Below are 17,049 nucleotides of genomic sequence, written 5' to 3'. Positions count from 1 at the left end.
CCAGACCAGGTTTCTGGCGCAGGTTGGCGAGGGTTTACTTTTCACAAACACAGGCCGAAATAACACCGGTAGAGCTGCCACCACTCCCTTTGTTCCAGGGGAACCCAGAGTCACAACCCAGGGAGAAGGGTGTGTCTCATTTACCTGGCAGTTCCCCCCCTCTACAAGCTGAATCCACAGGCTTGCAGACAGAAATTCTCCCGGTAGAGCGTAACTAAGCGGAAGGCTAGGATTTAGCTATTCCCTCGGAAAAGGCACAATACCAAACAGGTTCATCTTTAAAAGTTTATTTTAAAAGAATAACACAAAACATGTTGAAAATCAACAGGCACTTCTTTTGAATCTTACAAACAAGAAAATAAAAACGCTGTAGAATCTAACTAGCTTTACATACTCACAACAACACTCAGTTAGGGTAGTCAAAGTCTTTTCAAGCATCTGCGTACTAAAGGTGTTTGAAGATTTCCATCTCAAAGGACGAAACGACGGCTATAGATGGATGTTACAGCCGGGCATCTTTGCAAGTTGCAGAGCAATGGCAGAGAGCAATTCACAAACAATTCCTTGATCCTTTTATCTACAATTCTTACTTTGCGTCGTAACTTGTTAGCCAATCAGAAAGTCCTAATTGATTAATTTACCCTTTTGCAGCTGGGTCAGTTTTAGGTTCGAGCCCTAATCAGAGAATCTTCCTCCCATCTGTGGAAATTAACCAGATCCCCAATTCTCAGCAGTTGGAAAACAAATAACCTCCGGGAGGGGAAAAGAGGTTCACACTCCCAAACCCAGGTGTCAAGCCTTTCATTAAATCAAGGATTCCTTTCCTCCCATAAACCTCTCACACCAAAGAGACAGAAAGTCTGGAGTTTAAAGATACACAGCTCCCTTTCCCAGGGTCCTTGCGGCTGATAAAATACCCACAAGGCCACATTCTTTCACTTGACCAAGGAATGATTTTCTAACAGTTATAACTTCACTACATTTACTTCCCTCAGCTTGTCTGATAATCCTTCATTTTACTCACTTCTTTCACATTTCTTAAATTAATATTGCACTACAGTATTATTTTGCTGTTAACCTTATTTTTTAACAATATTTCTGATCGATATTATCACAAAACTTCCTTAAAACTTACAAACGTTATCTCTGGTTTCAAACGTTATACTCTGGTTTCTCTTCAGATCGTATAAATCTTTCGCCTTTTTTTTACTTAAATGTATTTATATTGTAAATACATTTAAGTTTCAGCTGAGGTTCTCAGCATGTTGCATTGAAATCCGCTTCTCAATGCGTGTGTTTTCACATTTCCAAGTTGAATTCTAACGTGACTTCTTTAACTGTACTTGGGAAAGAGGGGGCAGAAGCTTCTCAAAGGAGTTTGGCAGGCTGGAAGCAGCTAATACCAGCTTCCCAGAGCAGGAGCTTTCCTTCCAATCTCGCGATCTTCCTTTGGCGATCCGTCTATGCAGGTAAAGTTGACTTCTGCTCTTCCCTTCTCCCATCCTGCTGCACATTGTTCCATTTGGGTTGCTTCAAGAAGTTTGACCGCAGAGAAAAACAGGTGATGGCACAGCAAGATCAGATGTGGTTAGCAGCTCCTAGATGGAGCTGGATAAAGCTTGTGGTTATGGCTAAAGCCTATAGGCCGAGTTCTGCACACGGCTCAGGGTGTGTGTGTCCACAATGCACAGGAGTCAAGGGTGTGATGTTGTGCTTCCTGTCTTTAGTCTTTGCTTTGAGAAGACAGACTTCGGCAAGGCCGGTTCATTGTCTCTCTTGGGACAGAAACCAGAGAGAAGGTGGATTTGGGGCTCCAGCCGTGGTTGTTCTTCCAGGGATACTGGCTGAGCATGAAGTCTGCTGCTTTGGTGACAGGTTGGTGACCTCTCTGCTCAACTCAGATTGGAAATTTGCCGTCTATCTCACATTCACACTGCATCTCTCCTTTGCTCTTCACTTCCAGTCTGTCTCCAGATTCTCCTCGGGAGATCGGTCCAGGCAGGTAAAGCGGATTTCCATTCTTCTTTCAACTTTTGTGATAGGAGACAGAAGCTCTATGGGATGTAGGAGTGTCACATTTTGCATGATTGGGTGGATGGCGGCTAGCAGATTGAGGCCGAATCCTGACAAGACAGAAGTACTGTTTTGGGGGACAGAGGGCGGGCAGATGTGGAGGACTCCCTGGCCCTGAATGGGGCAACTGTGCCCCTGAAGGACCAGGTGTGCAGCCTGGGAGTCATTTTGGACTCACCGCTGTCCTGGAGGTGCAGGTCAATTCTGTGTCCAGGGCAGCTTTCTACCAGCTCCATCTGGTATGCAGGATGAGACCCTCCCTGCCCGCAGACTGTCTCGCCAAAGTGGTGCATGCTCTGGTTATCTCCCGCTTAGACTACTGCAATGCACTCTACGTGGGGCTACCTTTGAAGGTGACCTGGAAACTAAAACTAATCCAGAATGCGGCAGCCAGACTGGTCACTGGGAGTGGCCACTGAGACCATGTAACACTGGTCCCAAAAGACCTACATTGGCTCCCAGTACATTTCCGAGCACAATTCAAAGTATTGGTGCTGACCTTGAAAGCCCTAAATGGCCTCTACCCAGTATACCTGAAGGAGTGTCTCCACCCCCACCATTCAGCCCGGACACTGGGGTCCAGCTCTGAGGGCCCTCTGGCAGTTCCCTCCCTGCGAGAAGTGAGGTTACAGGGAACCAGGCAGAGGGCCTTCTCAGTGGTGGCGCCCACCCTGTGGAATGCCCTCCCATCAGACGTCAAGGAAATAAACAACTATCTGACTTTTAGAAGACATCTGAAGGCAGCCCTGTTTAGGGAATTTTTTTAGTGCTGTGACATCACATTGGTGGGGAAGGGGAGAAGGGAGGAGAGAGAGATTTTCAAAATCTGATTTTGAGTTTAAGAGGCATTGAAGTAAAGGATGGAATGGGATAGTCAATCCCAAGCAGTAATCAAAGTTGAGCCATTTTGGTAGCTGTAACTGTGAGAGAGAACAAAGGACCTCTGGCCAAGATCTCTCAGCATAGTCACAAAACTGCCACCATCATAGTTCCTAGGGGAAGCCAACAGAGTACAATACTGAAGATTCAAGTCTGTCGTGAAGATGAGCTTTAATGTGATGTAGCAAAGGGGCAGGGTTATTTTAAGCAGTTCTTCAGTCTTGGGGGGCACAGATATTGTTGCTGCTCTACAACTCCCATCATCCCCTGCCAACTTAGCAGAAGTTGTAGTTCAACAACATCTGTGGGCCCAAGGTTGAAGAACTGTGTAAGCCTTTGCTTACGTGGCTGGAAACATTGTGGAATCTGGGCGAGAGATCGCATCCAGAGAGAGGATTTCGCTATTGGGTGAGGAGGCCTTTCTTTGCAGTACGGATCTCTTGGAAGTTGAATTGGGAAGCTGGATTGAGCCTGAGGAGTTTGGCTGGTCAAAGGAACAGGAGGGGAATTTTATTAATAGAATTTAAATATGTACAAAATTCAAATATCATCAGAAATTCTGTAGTCCTCCCAAAGTCCTATTTCCTTTTCTCATTTATCTGCTTGCTTATTGAGGGGGAGAGAGATTATTGGTCTACAACTCCCATCAGTCATCCACCAAGCAGCTTGATGGGAGTTGCAATCCAACAACATGTGGCAACCCATGGTTCAAACATGCTTATTTAGATGAGCTTATCTCGTGAAATTATGTTTGTCAAAAATCGAAAGGTTTTGTTGAAAAGTTCCACCAGTTAATGACATGGAATTATTAGAATGCTGTTTTGGTAGTGACCCCAAGGAAGTAGATTGTGGAAATCTGTGTGTAGCATTTGTTTAATGCAGGACTAAGAAGGACCAAGACATTCTTGGTGCTGAACAAGCATACCTTGAACCAACAACTCATTTAAAGAATTTGTGGATGAGGAACCAAAGGAGAATAGCTTAAGAAAGGGGCTGAATGGCATTTCCCCCTTGCACTTCTTCCCTTTCCCCAATGCAGTTCCGCCTCCACCAGCTCCAGAGCTGTCCATCATCCCTCCAAGACAGACCTTTCTCCAGGGACAACGGATCACGTTGAAATGCTCCCCTCCGGAAGGGCAGCTGGCAGCCACGTTCTTATTTTATGAAATTAAAGCAGATGGTAATTTCACTAGACCCCAAGAACAGTTTGATAATACCCTGGAAATTACTGCAGGATTTCAGGAAACAAAGAAATCATTTGTCTGTGCCTACTTGGAAGAAAGCAGTGCAGGAAAACTGTCTGAACGGAGTAACCGCACTGAGGTTTCCATTATAGGTGAGTTAAGTTTGGCTAGTTCATATCATCAGAAGACAGAGGGCCTTCTTGGTAGTGGCACCCACTAGGAAATAAACAACTACCTGACTTCTAGAAGACACCTGAAGGCGCCTTCCTTTTTTAAATATTTGATGTATTATCATGTTTATAATATTATATTGTGAGCCGCCCAGAGTGGCTGGGGAGACCCAGCCAGATGGGCGGGGTATAGATGATAATTAATAATAATAATAATAATAATATCCCTTAACTGTGGCAAAGTGTACAACAGTACCCCCTGGGAGAAAGAGGCACTGGAGGCATGAATCATGGGGATGCTTTGGGCTGGATTAAGAGGACAATTTCAGACCCACATTATGGTCCCTGGAGAGACTTCCTATAGGCATCGTAGCAGCAGTAACCCTGGTGAGCTGCAGTTTCGGGAGAAAAATAAATCAATCCATATCTCATGTATACTGTTCCAAAGCTTCTCCTGCAGGGGAGGTGAATTTATTTTGAAATCACCCCTTGAAATGAACCTGGAGCTGCTTCAGGGGGCCCCTGAACACACCACTAGGCTGGCTGCCCCTTGTCTCCTAGCACTATAGGAGAAGGAGAAGGTCGGGGGGACGTTTTATCCTTCCCCCCACCCTGAAACTCCCCCCTTCTCTACAAATCCTGAACAGGACAAGGAAGCTCCTGTTGCAGCAAGAACACAACTATTAACTGCTAGACATACACTGCAACATTTTGTGGCAGGCCACCCTGGTCTCCTGCCCTGCCAAACTTGGGTGGTCTTACGTTTTGCATTTTGAAGGGAAATGGGGCATCGCCAAACAAGGCTCGCTTCTTATTCCTTATCTGTTTATTTGCTTCTCAGGCCATCTTCGTCCTCCGTTCTTCTCTGTGTCCCCGAAGCTTGACACCTACAGCAGTGGGGAGATTGTGAACCTCACATGCTCTGCTCCTGAAAACCTTCTTATGTCAAGGGTTCTCTTTAAGAAGGACCAATGGCTGTCGCATGTCTACAGGCCCCCTTCTCCTCTGGCCTCCTTTACGTACACGAGGCGCTTGTCTCCTCAAGACAGCGGGGAGCATCTTTGCACGTACCGAGCTGCGGAATTGAGCTGGAACATCTTATCCCCAGAAAGCAGAAGTATCAGGATTTCAGTGATGGGTGAGGCCTTAAAAAAACATGTAGTTCTCTTGGAAGACGAAGGGGAAGGCTGCCCTAGAATGTCCCAGGTTCAATCCCTGTTATCTCCTGGTAGGTCTGGGAAACTCTCCTGCCTGAGGACCTGGAGAGAGATGCTGCCAGTCAGTGTATACAATGCTAGCAGGACCACTGGTCTGACGTGGTTATAAGGCAGCGGGTGATGTTCTCAGATGCCAGGGTTACCTCGGAAGTGGGAACCTTGTTGATATCTTCTCAGACTGCAATGTGGGCCTGTCTTTCTTTCTTGGAAGATAGTGCTGTAACCCATAAAGGTAAAGGTACCCCTGCCCGTACGGGCCAGTCTTGACAGACTCTAGGGTTGTGCGCTCATCTCACTCTATAGGCCGGGAGCCAGCGCTGTCCGCAGACACTTCCGGGTCATGTGGCCAGCGTGACAAGCTGCATCTGGCGAGCCAGCGCAGCACACGGAACGCCGTTTACCTTCCCGCTGGTAAGCGGTCCCTATTTATCTACTTGCACTTTGAGGTGCTTTCGAACTGCTAGGTTGGCAGGCGCTGGGACCGAACGACAGGAGCGCACCCCGCCGCGGGGATTCGAACCGCCAACCATGCGATCGGCAAGTCCTAGGCGCTGAGGTTTTACCCAAAGTGCCACCCACGTCCCATGCTGTAACCCATAGTCAAGCATTAATGCTACTCATGAGTAAGAAACCAGGCAAGGGGCCTGGGGGCATGCTGTAAAGCTCTGACACATCACCCTCATACCAGTTACTTCTTTTATAACTATTTTTGTTGGTTTTACAATTTGGTTTGACATTCACAGAACAAATCCAATAAAAAATATAGAGAATTCTCGGACTCCCATCCCCTCTTTTGCGGAGTCCACAAATAACCCTTTTCACTGCAAATCATATTATCCTCCATAAAACGCTATGTTCTCCTATATTTCTTTTCACATTGCAATTGTTATTTCAATCTTGATAACATTTTTAACCATTTCCAGTGTTCTGTCAAATATATTACAATTTCCCCCCAGTCCTTATTAAAAAATATATAGCCCTGAAAAAATATGGAACTCTTCACGAATTTGCATGTCATCCTTGAGCTGGGGCCATGCTAATTTGGAGAAGGTCTGAAGTGGGGAGACCCCTCTATGGTACCAGTGAAGACTCCTAGGGCAATTTAGGGGATGTGATGGCTTACACATGACATGAGTAGTAAGGTAAAGGTAAAGGGACCCCTGACCATTAGGTCCAGTCGTGACTGACTCTGGGGTTGCGGCGCTCATCTCGCTTTATTGGCCGAGGGAGTCGGCGTACAGCTTCCGGGTCATGTGGCCAGCATGACTAAGCCGCCTCTGGCGAACCAGAGCAGTGCATGGAAACGCCATTTACCTTCCCACCGGAGCGGTACCCATTTATCTACTTGCACTTTGACGTGTTTTCGAACTGCTAGGTTGGCAGGAGCAGGGACCAAGCAACGGGAGCTCACCCCGTCGCGGGGATTCGAACCGCCGACCTTCTCATCAGCAAGTCCTAGGCTCTGTGGTTTAACCCACAGCGCCACCCGCGTCCCTTGACATGAGTAGTACAGATCCCCAAATGGGGATTAAGAGTTTAGACAGCTAACATTTACCTTCCCGGACACTGCACATTTCCCCCCTGAATGTTGTGCAACACATGCTGTTGATCTTCTCCTCTCCCCTCCTGAAGTCCAAGTGGGGAATTCATGAACCCACGACTCTCTGTTGACAACCCTGCCTGGATGAACCCGATTTAGTTATGGCTTGCCCCTTAAACCTCCATGAGCCACAGACTCCTAATCACTTAGCCATTGTACTCATTTTCCTTTATGGACAGCTCCTATAGCTCCTCCTCCTGCTCCTGTGCTGACAGTGGACCCTCCGTCTGGAGTGGTGAACGAAGGGGGATTCCTGCGCCTCACTTGCTCGGCCTTTGGCAGCGACGCAGAGCAAAGGTTCCATTTCTACAAGGATGGGGTCAAGATTTCCTCCAGCAGTGAAGAGTCTCTGGCGGACTCCGGAGAACCCAGGAATGCCTTCTCGAACGCCTCTGCAGACATCCTGGTCCAAGTCATAGCCGGCATCCACACTGGGGGATTTGCTTGCAGGTATGAGCAGAAACTGAGCAGCCGATGGATCATGTCTCCCTGGAGCCAAATGGTGAATGTCACAGGTGAGCCATGCCCTAATATTTTACAAATATTAATTCATAACAATCCAAATTACATACCCATAATTAGAGATTTCTCCAAATTTCTGGACTTTCCACCTTCCCCTCCATGGGTCCTTTTGTATACCCTCTTAACTGCATATTTTTCCACAATCTGTATTTTATATCTTCCCATCTTGTCCATAATATTAGTTAAATTGCAAGTGTTATTACAATCCTGCTAGGGTTTTCACCTGTTTACAGTGATCACCTAGATAAATTATAAATTTCCCCCTTTCTTTATTGAAGTTTAGTTCTCCTTGGTTCCTGAGTCTTCCAGTCAGTTTTGCCATTTCAGCATAGTCCAACAGTTTTATTTGCCTTTCTTCTCTGGTAGGGACATAATTTTCTTTCCATCTCTAGGCTAGCAGCATCCATGTGGCTGTTGTCGCATACATATAATGTCTTTTCTGTTCCTTTGGTATATCGGTATACCAATATACTGATATGTTTTTAACTTCACTGAATTACTGTTACTGTGTCTTCAACAACAACGGCTGCAATGGAGTCTCTCCTCCCTTTATTCATGTTGTTGTTGTTGTTGTTGAGTCGTTTAGTCATGTCCGACTCTTTGTGACCCCCTGGACCAGAGCACACAAGGCACTCCTGTCTTCCACTGCCTCCCACAGTTTGGTCAGACTCATGCTGTCCCACCATCTCGTCCTCCGTCGTCCCCTTCTCCTTGTGCCCTCCATCTTTCCCAACATCAGGGTCTTTACCAGGGAGTCTGGAGTCTTCTCTTCTCATGAGGTGGCCAAAATATTGGAGTCTCAGCTTCAGGATCTGTCCTTCCAGTGAGCCTCAGGGCTGATTTCCTTCAGAATGGAGAGGTTTGATCTTCATGCAGTCCATGGGACTCTCAAGAGTCTCCTCCAGCACCATAATTCAAAAGCATCAATTCTTCGGCGATCAGCCTTCTTTATGGTCCAGCTCTCACTTCCATACATCACTACTGGGAAAACCATAGCTTTAACTATACGGATCTTTGTTGGCAAGGTGATGTCTCTTTTTTTTAAGATGCTGTCTAGGTTTGTCATTGCTTTTCTCCCAAGGAGCAGGCGTCTTTTAATTTCGTGACTGCTGTCACCATCTGCAATGATCATGGAGCCCAAGAAAGTAAAATCTCTCACTGCCTCCATTTCTTCCCCTTCTTCCCCTTATATTTGCCAGGACTCCTTATTCATACCAACAGCCAAATCCCCTTCTTTCCTCTCTGCAGTTTGGGCACCAAATTCCTCTTCGTCACCCCTGCTATATGCACGCTGGGCAATTCCACTGGTGATCCTGATGGTCCCTCTTGCTTTTTACTGCACGAGAAGGAAGAGAGGTAGGTGATGCTGGAGACTGTGGGCCTCTCATATCATTGGCCCAGTATACCTGAAGGAGCATCTCCACCCCCATCGCTCAGCCCGGACACTGAGGTCCAGCTCTGAGGGCCTTCTGGTGGTTCCCTCCCTGCGAGAAGTGAGGTTACAGGGAACCAGACAGAGGGCCTTCTCGGTGGTGGCACTCTCCCTGTGGAACATCCTCCCATCAGATGTCAAGTAAATAAACTACTATCTGAATTTTAGAAGGCATCTGAAGGCAGTCCTGTTTAGGGAAGTTTTTGATGTTTGATGTTTGATCATGTTTTTAATATTCTGTTGGGAGCCGCCCAGAGTGGCTGGGTAACCCAAAAGGTGGGCAGGGTATAAATAAATTATTGTTATTATTATTACTACTACTACTACTACCTATGTATGTAGAAGCCTGCCTAAGATCTTTAGGGGATGATGCTCCTCTCTCCTCACTCGTGAGAGTGGTGGCCGTGAGAGCAGTGTTGGTTAAAAGCAACAAAACCAAGCATTTGTTTTGTCTTCCTTCGTATTGGATGTGGTTAGGATGTCGGAGGGAGCCTTGCCTGTGTCTGTCCTGTGGAACTACCAGCCTCAAGAGGTTTGTTTTCAGGACCAGCCCTGCCTCACCATCTTTCTTCTCTTTTCTCTCTCCATTTCCATTTTGGAAGCGTTGAAATCTGAGCAGGAAAACAAGGAAGAAGCAAATTCTGAGTATGTTGAAATGTTCAGCGCCACTAGGAAGCCTCAGAGGTAACGGCAACTAGTGCTGGTATAACACTGATGTGATGTGTGTCTTCATAATTTCTTATTTATTTAAAGCATTTCTTCCAAAAAGTGTTCCTAGACTGGCCGAACAAAATAACAATGGTCGTGGCACACAAGAAGGGAGGAGCGAAAGAGCCAGCTCAGGCAGCAGTTCAGTTCTTAACGTTTTGAACACAGTTGGAGGCGAAGAGCACCCACAAACTATGCAATTGTGGGATGTAAACACAGGAGCAGTCAATGACAACATTCCTAGAGTGTACATGTTAGAACATGGGGAGGGATGTCAGTCCAGCAAGCAGGTAAACTTCCTGGGGACGGACTTCCTCCGCATGTGACCAGAGGTGGGTGTGGCCTCACCTGTGCAGGTAATGACAAAGGCACAGGGCAGGCAGCCACTCTCTCTCTCTGCCATTTTCTTTCAATGAGGAAACATCTAAGGATGCCCTCTTGGCTCTCAGCCAAGAGAGGAGATAAGGACTATCTTTCTATAAGATAGATTCTGAATGTATGTAACCTTTTTAAGCTGTCTGCCTTCTGGGATCATATTGTGAACAGAACGTGAGTAAACTCTTTTATACTTTTATAAAGACTGTGTCATGTCTTGTATTTTAAGAGGGAACAAAAGGGGAAATTACCAGAGTAATTATTATAGAGGTTCTAGCGAACCTGTGCACACGTTACCGTTGCGAACTTAAAGGGGAATGTTTATAAACTCTGCTGATATTTTGGGAACTTGTTAGCACAAGTTGGATAAGGATATAATTAGTCAATATATCCTCTCCTGCACCCCAGAACATTCCCACAGCAATGAGTTTCCAGAGGGGAGGAAAACTTGAACCCAGAACCTGGCAACCTGGAAATGCAGGAGAGACTTATCAGTCAAGAGAGGGACAACGTCTTGTTGGCTGGGAGATAAAAGGATGAAAGGCAACTGAAGGAACAGGCAGTGGGGCGTGTCCCAGGCAGAAAAAGGAGCAAAGAGACCCCGCAGGAAGAATCATAGAATTGTAGAATTGGAAGGGACCCGGTGGATCATCTAGTCTAGTCCAACCCACCTGCAATGCAGGGAAATGCAGCTGCCCCATACGGTGATCGAACCTGCAACCTTGGCATAATCAGCACCACGCTCTAGCCAACTGAGCTATTCAGGAAGAAGGACCGATAGGACAAGATTGGGGATGGCAGATAAGGAGGGGGAAATGATTGGCATGTTGGAGAGAAGGGAAGATGTCTGAAAGAGATGGGGTGGCTGGGACAGGGATAGAGCGATGGGGCAGGGAAAGGTGGAGGCAGAAGGGGAGAAGGGAGCAGATTCGTTGAGTTGCTTGACCATTCACCTTTGCCATGAGCTGCTGTGTGTATTCTCTGTGTAAAAAAACTGGGACAGAAATTGTGGAACCATTTAAAAACGAACCTTTGATAATACAATAACTGGCTCCCTCCCCCACAATCTCTATTTAAGGAAATAGAAACTGAGCTATGGAATTGGCTGCTACAGGATGTGGTTTAGATGCCCTTTGAAAAGAGGTACATTCGTGAAGAATATTCTGCCAAAACATTTTAGTCATGACAGCTTAGTAGATCTTCATTGTGCAGAAGCAGTCTACCTCTGAACTGCTGTGCACTGGAGAAAAGCAAAAGAGGAGGGTGGCCTGTTTGTGAATTGCCCAGGAGTGTCCAGCTGGTTGCTGTCAAAACTGGATGATGCGAACCTTCAATTTGCTCCCCAAAGCCTTGGGGGGATCATCATTCTTTGAACATGTCCCTCAATTTCCTTCTCCTTTTCAGGACTCAGACGCCTTTTTCTTCCTTGCCACCCCCTGCTCTGCCTCAGCCCCCAATATCGCAAACATGGATGGAGAGCGGAGCCAAACTGGCTGAAGACCAGGAGGAAGGTCTCTACAACTCCATTCCCCTTCAGGGCAAGAAGAGAGCAGAACAATAGAGAGATTCTGAAGAAGAATGAGCCTTGGGGAGATTAAGATATTCAGATGGGGATTTATGACCAGGGAGATGGGGTGGAAGGGGTCAGGGAAGAGGGCAGTGTTATGCCTTCCCCTGCCTATTCCAGCATACGGCTTGGCTCACTTTCTGCAGCACTTTCCTCAAGAGTTTGTCTGTCTAAAATACTTTGCCCTGTTGCCCAAGGGTGCCTGTAAGCAGCAGGATTTGCCCAGTTAGCTGCTGTTCCTCTCCCTAGATCAGGGATGGGGAACTTGTGGCTCCCTCGATGATCTTGGGATCCAGCTCCCATCAGCCCCAGCCAACATGGTCTGTGCTCGAGGGATGATAGGAATGGTTGAAGTTGTTGTCTATGCTCTTGTATCCTCAAGGTTAGATTACTGCAATGCATTATATGTAGGGCTGCCTTTGAAGACGGTTTGGAAACTTCAGCTGGTGCAGAATTCAGTGGCCAGGTTGCTCACTGGAACAAGAGGGTTTGAACATATTGCCTCAATCCTGGTCTGATTGCACCAGATTCCGATTACAGGGAATGGCAAGACAAACTGTTAGAGTATATTGAACAGGCTAGATTAACAGAGGCAATTAGAGATCACAGTTTCAAAAAGCATGGGGGAAATGCAGAGAATACTTCACAAAACAGTGCCCTAAAAGACATACCTGGACTTGCTTTGATTAATGTCTGCAGGAGACTTTGTGGATATTTAAGTTACAATTAGAAAAATCTTAATAATTATTCATAAAGGAAACAGCTTATAAGAAGTAAATAAGGAGGCAAGATACAGGATAAAGGAAGTCTTTTATTTGTATTGTTGTATGTTATGCTTATTGTATGTTATGTTATGTTCATGTTTAATGAGGGTGGATTTCTGTATTGGGGGGCAGGGGGTTTATGTTATGTTGTAAATAAAATTCCCAATAAAAATAAAAAAAATAGAAAAAATAAAGCATGCCCAGTGCACATCACTTCTCCCAAAGTCCGTCAACATGGACAGATTCTCCCCTCGCTGTGTGTGAGGTTTGGTTTAAACTGGAGAGAACAGCAGGCCTTGAAGCTGTGTGGCTGTACAGAAAAAAAACCAGCACTTCCTCACTTGGTAGACCACACTGGCCATGTCCCCAGATTCCTCTCTTCTCAGAAGAACAAAACAAAACCACGGCTACCTCCGCAGCTCCCTGCTAGTAATATCAGACTGCCTCTTGCATCAACTTTCAAAGGAACAATTGGGGTTTTGCCCATCGGCTACGGAGAAGAGGCTGCTTCTGGGCAGCCTGCCTTGGCAGTGACACCCGATATACACAGTACAGTGGTACCTCAGGTTACAGACGCTTCAGGTTACATACGCTTCAGGTTACAGACTCCGCTAACCCAGAAACAGTGCTTCAGGTTAAGAACTTTGCTTCAGGATGAGAGCAGAAATCATGCTCTGGCGGCATGACAGCACGTCATCATTCAAAGGAATTCCTGTCTTTTTTATATACAGTGGTACCTCAGGTTAAGTACTTAATTCATTCCGGAGGTCCGTACTTAACCTGAAACTGTTCTTAACCTGAAGCACCACTTTAGCTAATGGGGCCTGCTGCTGCTGCCACGCCGCCGGAACACGATTTCTGTTCTCATCCTGAAGCAAAGTTCCTAAGCTGAAGCACTATTTCTAGGTTAGCGGAGTCTGTAACCTGAAGTCTATGTAACCCAAGGTACCACTGTATAATAATTTTTATTTGTTTACAATTACAATCCAATAATAGCCTCATTATAACAACACCCAATTTATAATACGGTTACTAATACCAATCGTTCAAATACCGAATTATATACTTTAGATAAGGTGGGGGCCGCAGTGGCGTAGGAAGGGGGGCGAGGGCCGCCCCGCGTGCCATCGTCGAGGGGGGTGACAAAATGGCAAAAATATGTGTTTTAAAATCACAGCTGGGCGCAAACAGGCACCCCCACCGCAGACTCCTTTATTGGAGCGTGGCTATAGCTCTTGCGCCTGGCACAGCTCTGCCCTAAACCAGGAGAGAAGAGCGGGCAAGTGGACAGCAGCGCTGCTGCCCACCTTCCTCGGCTGCTGCACATCTTGTGCCCGGCGGCAGCAGCTCTTCTGACCTGGTGGTAGAGAGCGGCTCTCCTCAGCTGTGGCGAGACGCACCCAGCTGCAGTAGCTCCTTCGCCGTGTCATGTCTGACCTGGTGGCGGAGAGCAGGGGGAAAGTTAACAGAAGCTCTCCTGCAGTGGCATAGCAAGGTGAGGTGGTACCCAGTGCAGTGCGGGAAATTTCTTGTGACCTCCACCACCACCACCACATTGATTTTTAATTTTTGCCTGCAAAAATGCTTTGACTTTATTTCATATTTGGGGGGGGGGGGAGCCAGGGAAGTTGTGCAGCTTTTTTTGAGGGGGGGGGAGCCAGAGTTGTTGAGTTTTTTTCTGCCTAACGCCCTACAGCTGAGGGGGAGCCAGCGGGCAGACCGTTTTGAGTGCCGCAAAGCTTTTTGTCACCCCCCTCAGAGGTGACACCCGGGGCGCACCGCACCCACCTTGCTCTGCCCCTGCTTCCCCGCCCCTCTCCTACCCTGAACTGTGGCGCATGGGAGGGCACCCTTCGCACCCCAGCCTCATCGGGGGTGCGCCTCATGCACCCGCCCCGGGCAACACGGGCATATGCTCTGCCGCTGTCCCCACGTTCTAGAATTGATGGCTTGGTTATTTGCTTTATTTCTGCGTTCCAAAATCTTACTGATTTCCATTACATTCCGGTCATAATAATAATCCCTTACACAACAACTGCAATATTAATAACTTCTGACACATTAAATGATTTATAAAATGTTGACATATTAAATGATTCATAAATCTACAAGTGAGGAATTCAAACTACAGTGGTACCTCGGGTTACATACGCTTCTGGTTACATACGCTTCAGGTTACAGACTCTGCTAACCCAAAAATATTGCTTCAGGTTAAGAACTTTGCTTCAGGATGAGAACAGAAATCGTGCTCCGGCGGCGCGGCGGCAGCAGGAGGCCCCATTAGCTAAAGTGGTGCTTCAGGTTAAGAACAGTTTCAGGTTAAGAACGGACCTCCGGAACGAATTAAGTACTTAACCCGAGGTACCACTGTATATCCTTGTTCTTCCTGTGTGTGGCAATTATTCTGTCCATGGTGTAGGAATTCCTGTCTTTATTGGGCAGTTCCTCAGAGATTAGATCTTGTTGTTCATTGTGCAATTTACAACCTGCCCCTTATAGCCCCGCAGAAGCTAAGCAGCTCAACCTGCCCCTTTACAGAGACAGGGCGCTGGGGATCTAGAGAGATGGTTGCGGGTGGAACCTCTGGAGATTGCAGTAACTGCAATCACAGAACTGTGGAAGAGTCCTACAAGGGTTATCTAGCCCAACCCCTCCATATAATGCATCTGACAGGGAAGGCAGAACACAGCCATCGGCATTAGCAGCCACTGGTAGCCTTGTCCTTCCTGAATTTGCCCAGTCCTCTTTTAGAGCCACAAAATGTAAATAATTCAGGCTGCTTCAAAGAATGGAAGAAGGATATTTCTAAATTTATCTGGCGGGGGGAAAGCGAAGAATGAAACATACAATTATGATAGACATTAAAGAAAGAGGAGGCTTTGCCCTGCCAGAACTGCAAATTTATTACGAGGCAGCCTGTTTGTGTTGGTTAAAAGAATGGATTACTTTGGATAATGCAGACATCCTGGACTTAGAAGGTCATGATTTAAAATTTGGCGGGCATGCATGTCTTTGGTCTGGGAAGGCAAAAATTTATAAGAGTTTTATCAATTATATTCTTAGGAAGAATCTGCATAGAATTTGGGAGATACATAAAAATCTGCTGGAAATGAAAACACCTTTATGGCTATCTCCTTTTGAGGCTATTACTATTAAGAGAGTTAATATGGATAGACAGTGGGCAACCTACAGGGAATTGCTGTACTTTGGTGGGGGGGGGCAAACTGAACTCAATGGAAAATGTAAGGAGCCACATTACGAATTGGTTACAATACGATAAGTTACATGAAATGTTTAAATTAGATAGAAAAATTGGTTTTACGGACCAAAGCTCACAATTCAAAAAATAACTTCTACAAAACAGAGAATCTTTTGTCTAAAATGTATAATTTGTTATTAAACTGGGAAACAAAAGACGAGCTTGTTAAAGCCTCAGTGACACACTGGGCAATAGATATTAGGTCACAATATAGATTTTAACCTCTGGGGGAAACTCTGGAAAAGTGATTTGAAGTTCACAGCATGTTCTTCTTTGAAGGAGAACTACTTGAAAATGATTCACGGGTGGCATTTAACTCTGAGTAGGGTTGCTAAGATGTATAAGACAGAATCAGGTAAGGGCTGAAGATGCAAAGAGGTGTGTTAAGTTGGGGTGAACATATCAGACAACACAGCAATTCTTCAAACAGCTCTTGTTTATTCAGAGGCCAGAACATAACTGAACTGAAGGGCTCAGTCAGCCTGCTTATATAGAGTTCCAGTACGACGTTACTGTAGCAACTTTCTAAAACTATCCAAACTGTGCTGGTCCCGGGGGGGGAAGATACTAATACCGTAGCCGAAGTTCAGTCCAGAGTCACTAGCTGGGTAGACAATCACTAGATGAGACGCAAGGTCCGAAACAGGGAGCCGGGCGGGGGAGCAGGAACGCTGGTAGGGCAGCAGCAGGAAGCCAGGCGGGTAACAGGAACACTGGTAGAGCAGAAGCAGGGAGCCAGGCAGGGAACAGGAACACTGGTGGGTCAGCAGCGGGCAGCTGGGCGAGGAACAGGAACACCGGAGAGTCAGGAGCAGGAAGCCGGGCGTGGAACAGGCACACTGGGAGTGCAGATCTAGGTCTGGGTAAAGCAGGTACTCCACAACGACGTTGCTCCCGCAACCTGGGACCGGGCTGCCTGACCTTTATCTTCTTCTAAGGCCGGGGGCGGTCCCGGCCCCCAGGAGCCCCGCCTCTCTTGGCCTTAAGGCAAGCACTCCTCCTGGGAGAGACCAGTTCCCTTCGCCTCTCTGCCCTAAGCCTCTGCAGTTCAGGAGAGGCCGAAGGGTTACTGGGCCCCGGGGGAGGCTCACCTGTAGCCACTGAGTCCTCCAGCACCTCTGGGGCCAGAATGGTCTCACCTGGTGCCTGCCCCTGAGGATCTGGCACAGGTGCAGGCTCCTCAGCATCTAGGCCTTGTTGGTTTCTGCTTTCCTTCACTGTGCAGCGAAAGGGCTTGTCACGAGACAGGTGTTTACATTCCACAGTCTGTACTGTTGGAGTTTCTCACGGGAAAGGGAG

At 46.9% G+C, this 17,049-nt stretch overlaps 1 protein-coding gene across 9 annotated transcripts in view; it reads left to right on the top strand.

Moving 5' to 3' along the window:
- The first annotated feature begins 1,403 nt into the window (after window positions 1-1,403).
- LOC308462214 (immunoglobulin superfamily member 1-like) overlaps window positions 1,404-17,049 on the top strand; it is a 119,922-nt gene continuing 104,276 nt past the window's right edge. For 3 of the 9 annotated variants that reach the window (XR_013979069.1, XR_013979070.1, XR_013979071.1), the window contains exons 1-5: window positions 1,404-1,875; window positions 1,964-2,002; window positions 3,992-4,288; window positions 5,148-5,444; window positions 7,303-7,638. Coding sequence is in view for 4 of the 9 variants with exons in the window: in XM_080979701.1 (XP_080835827.1) it covers window positions 1,851-1,875; window positions 1,964-2,002; window positions 3,992-4,288; window positions 5,148-5,444; window positions 7,303-7,638 (994 nt within the window). In the remaining 5 variants the exon portion in view is untranslated. The remainder of the gene's footprint in view (window positions 1,876-1,963; window positions 2,003-3,991; window positions 4,289-5,147; window positions 5,445-7,302; window positions 7,639-17,049) is intronic. The other 6 variants (XM_080979703.1, XM_080979702.1, XM_080979697.1 and 3 more) reach the window with 3 other exon arrangements.

Source organism: Podarcis pityusensis (genome assembly GCF_964106645.2).
Source record: "Podarcis pityusensis genome assembly, chromosome: 13".
NCBI lineage: Eukaryota > Metazoa > Chordata > Lepidosauria > Squamata > Lacertidae > Podarcis > Podarcis pityusensis.
This window is presented reverse-complemented; position numbering and strand designations above follow the sequence as displayed.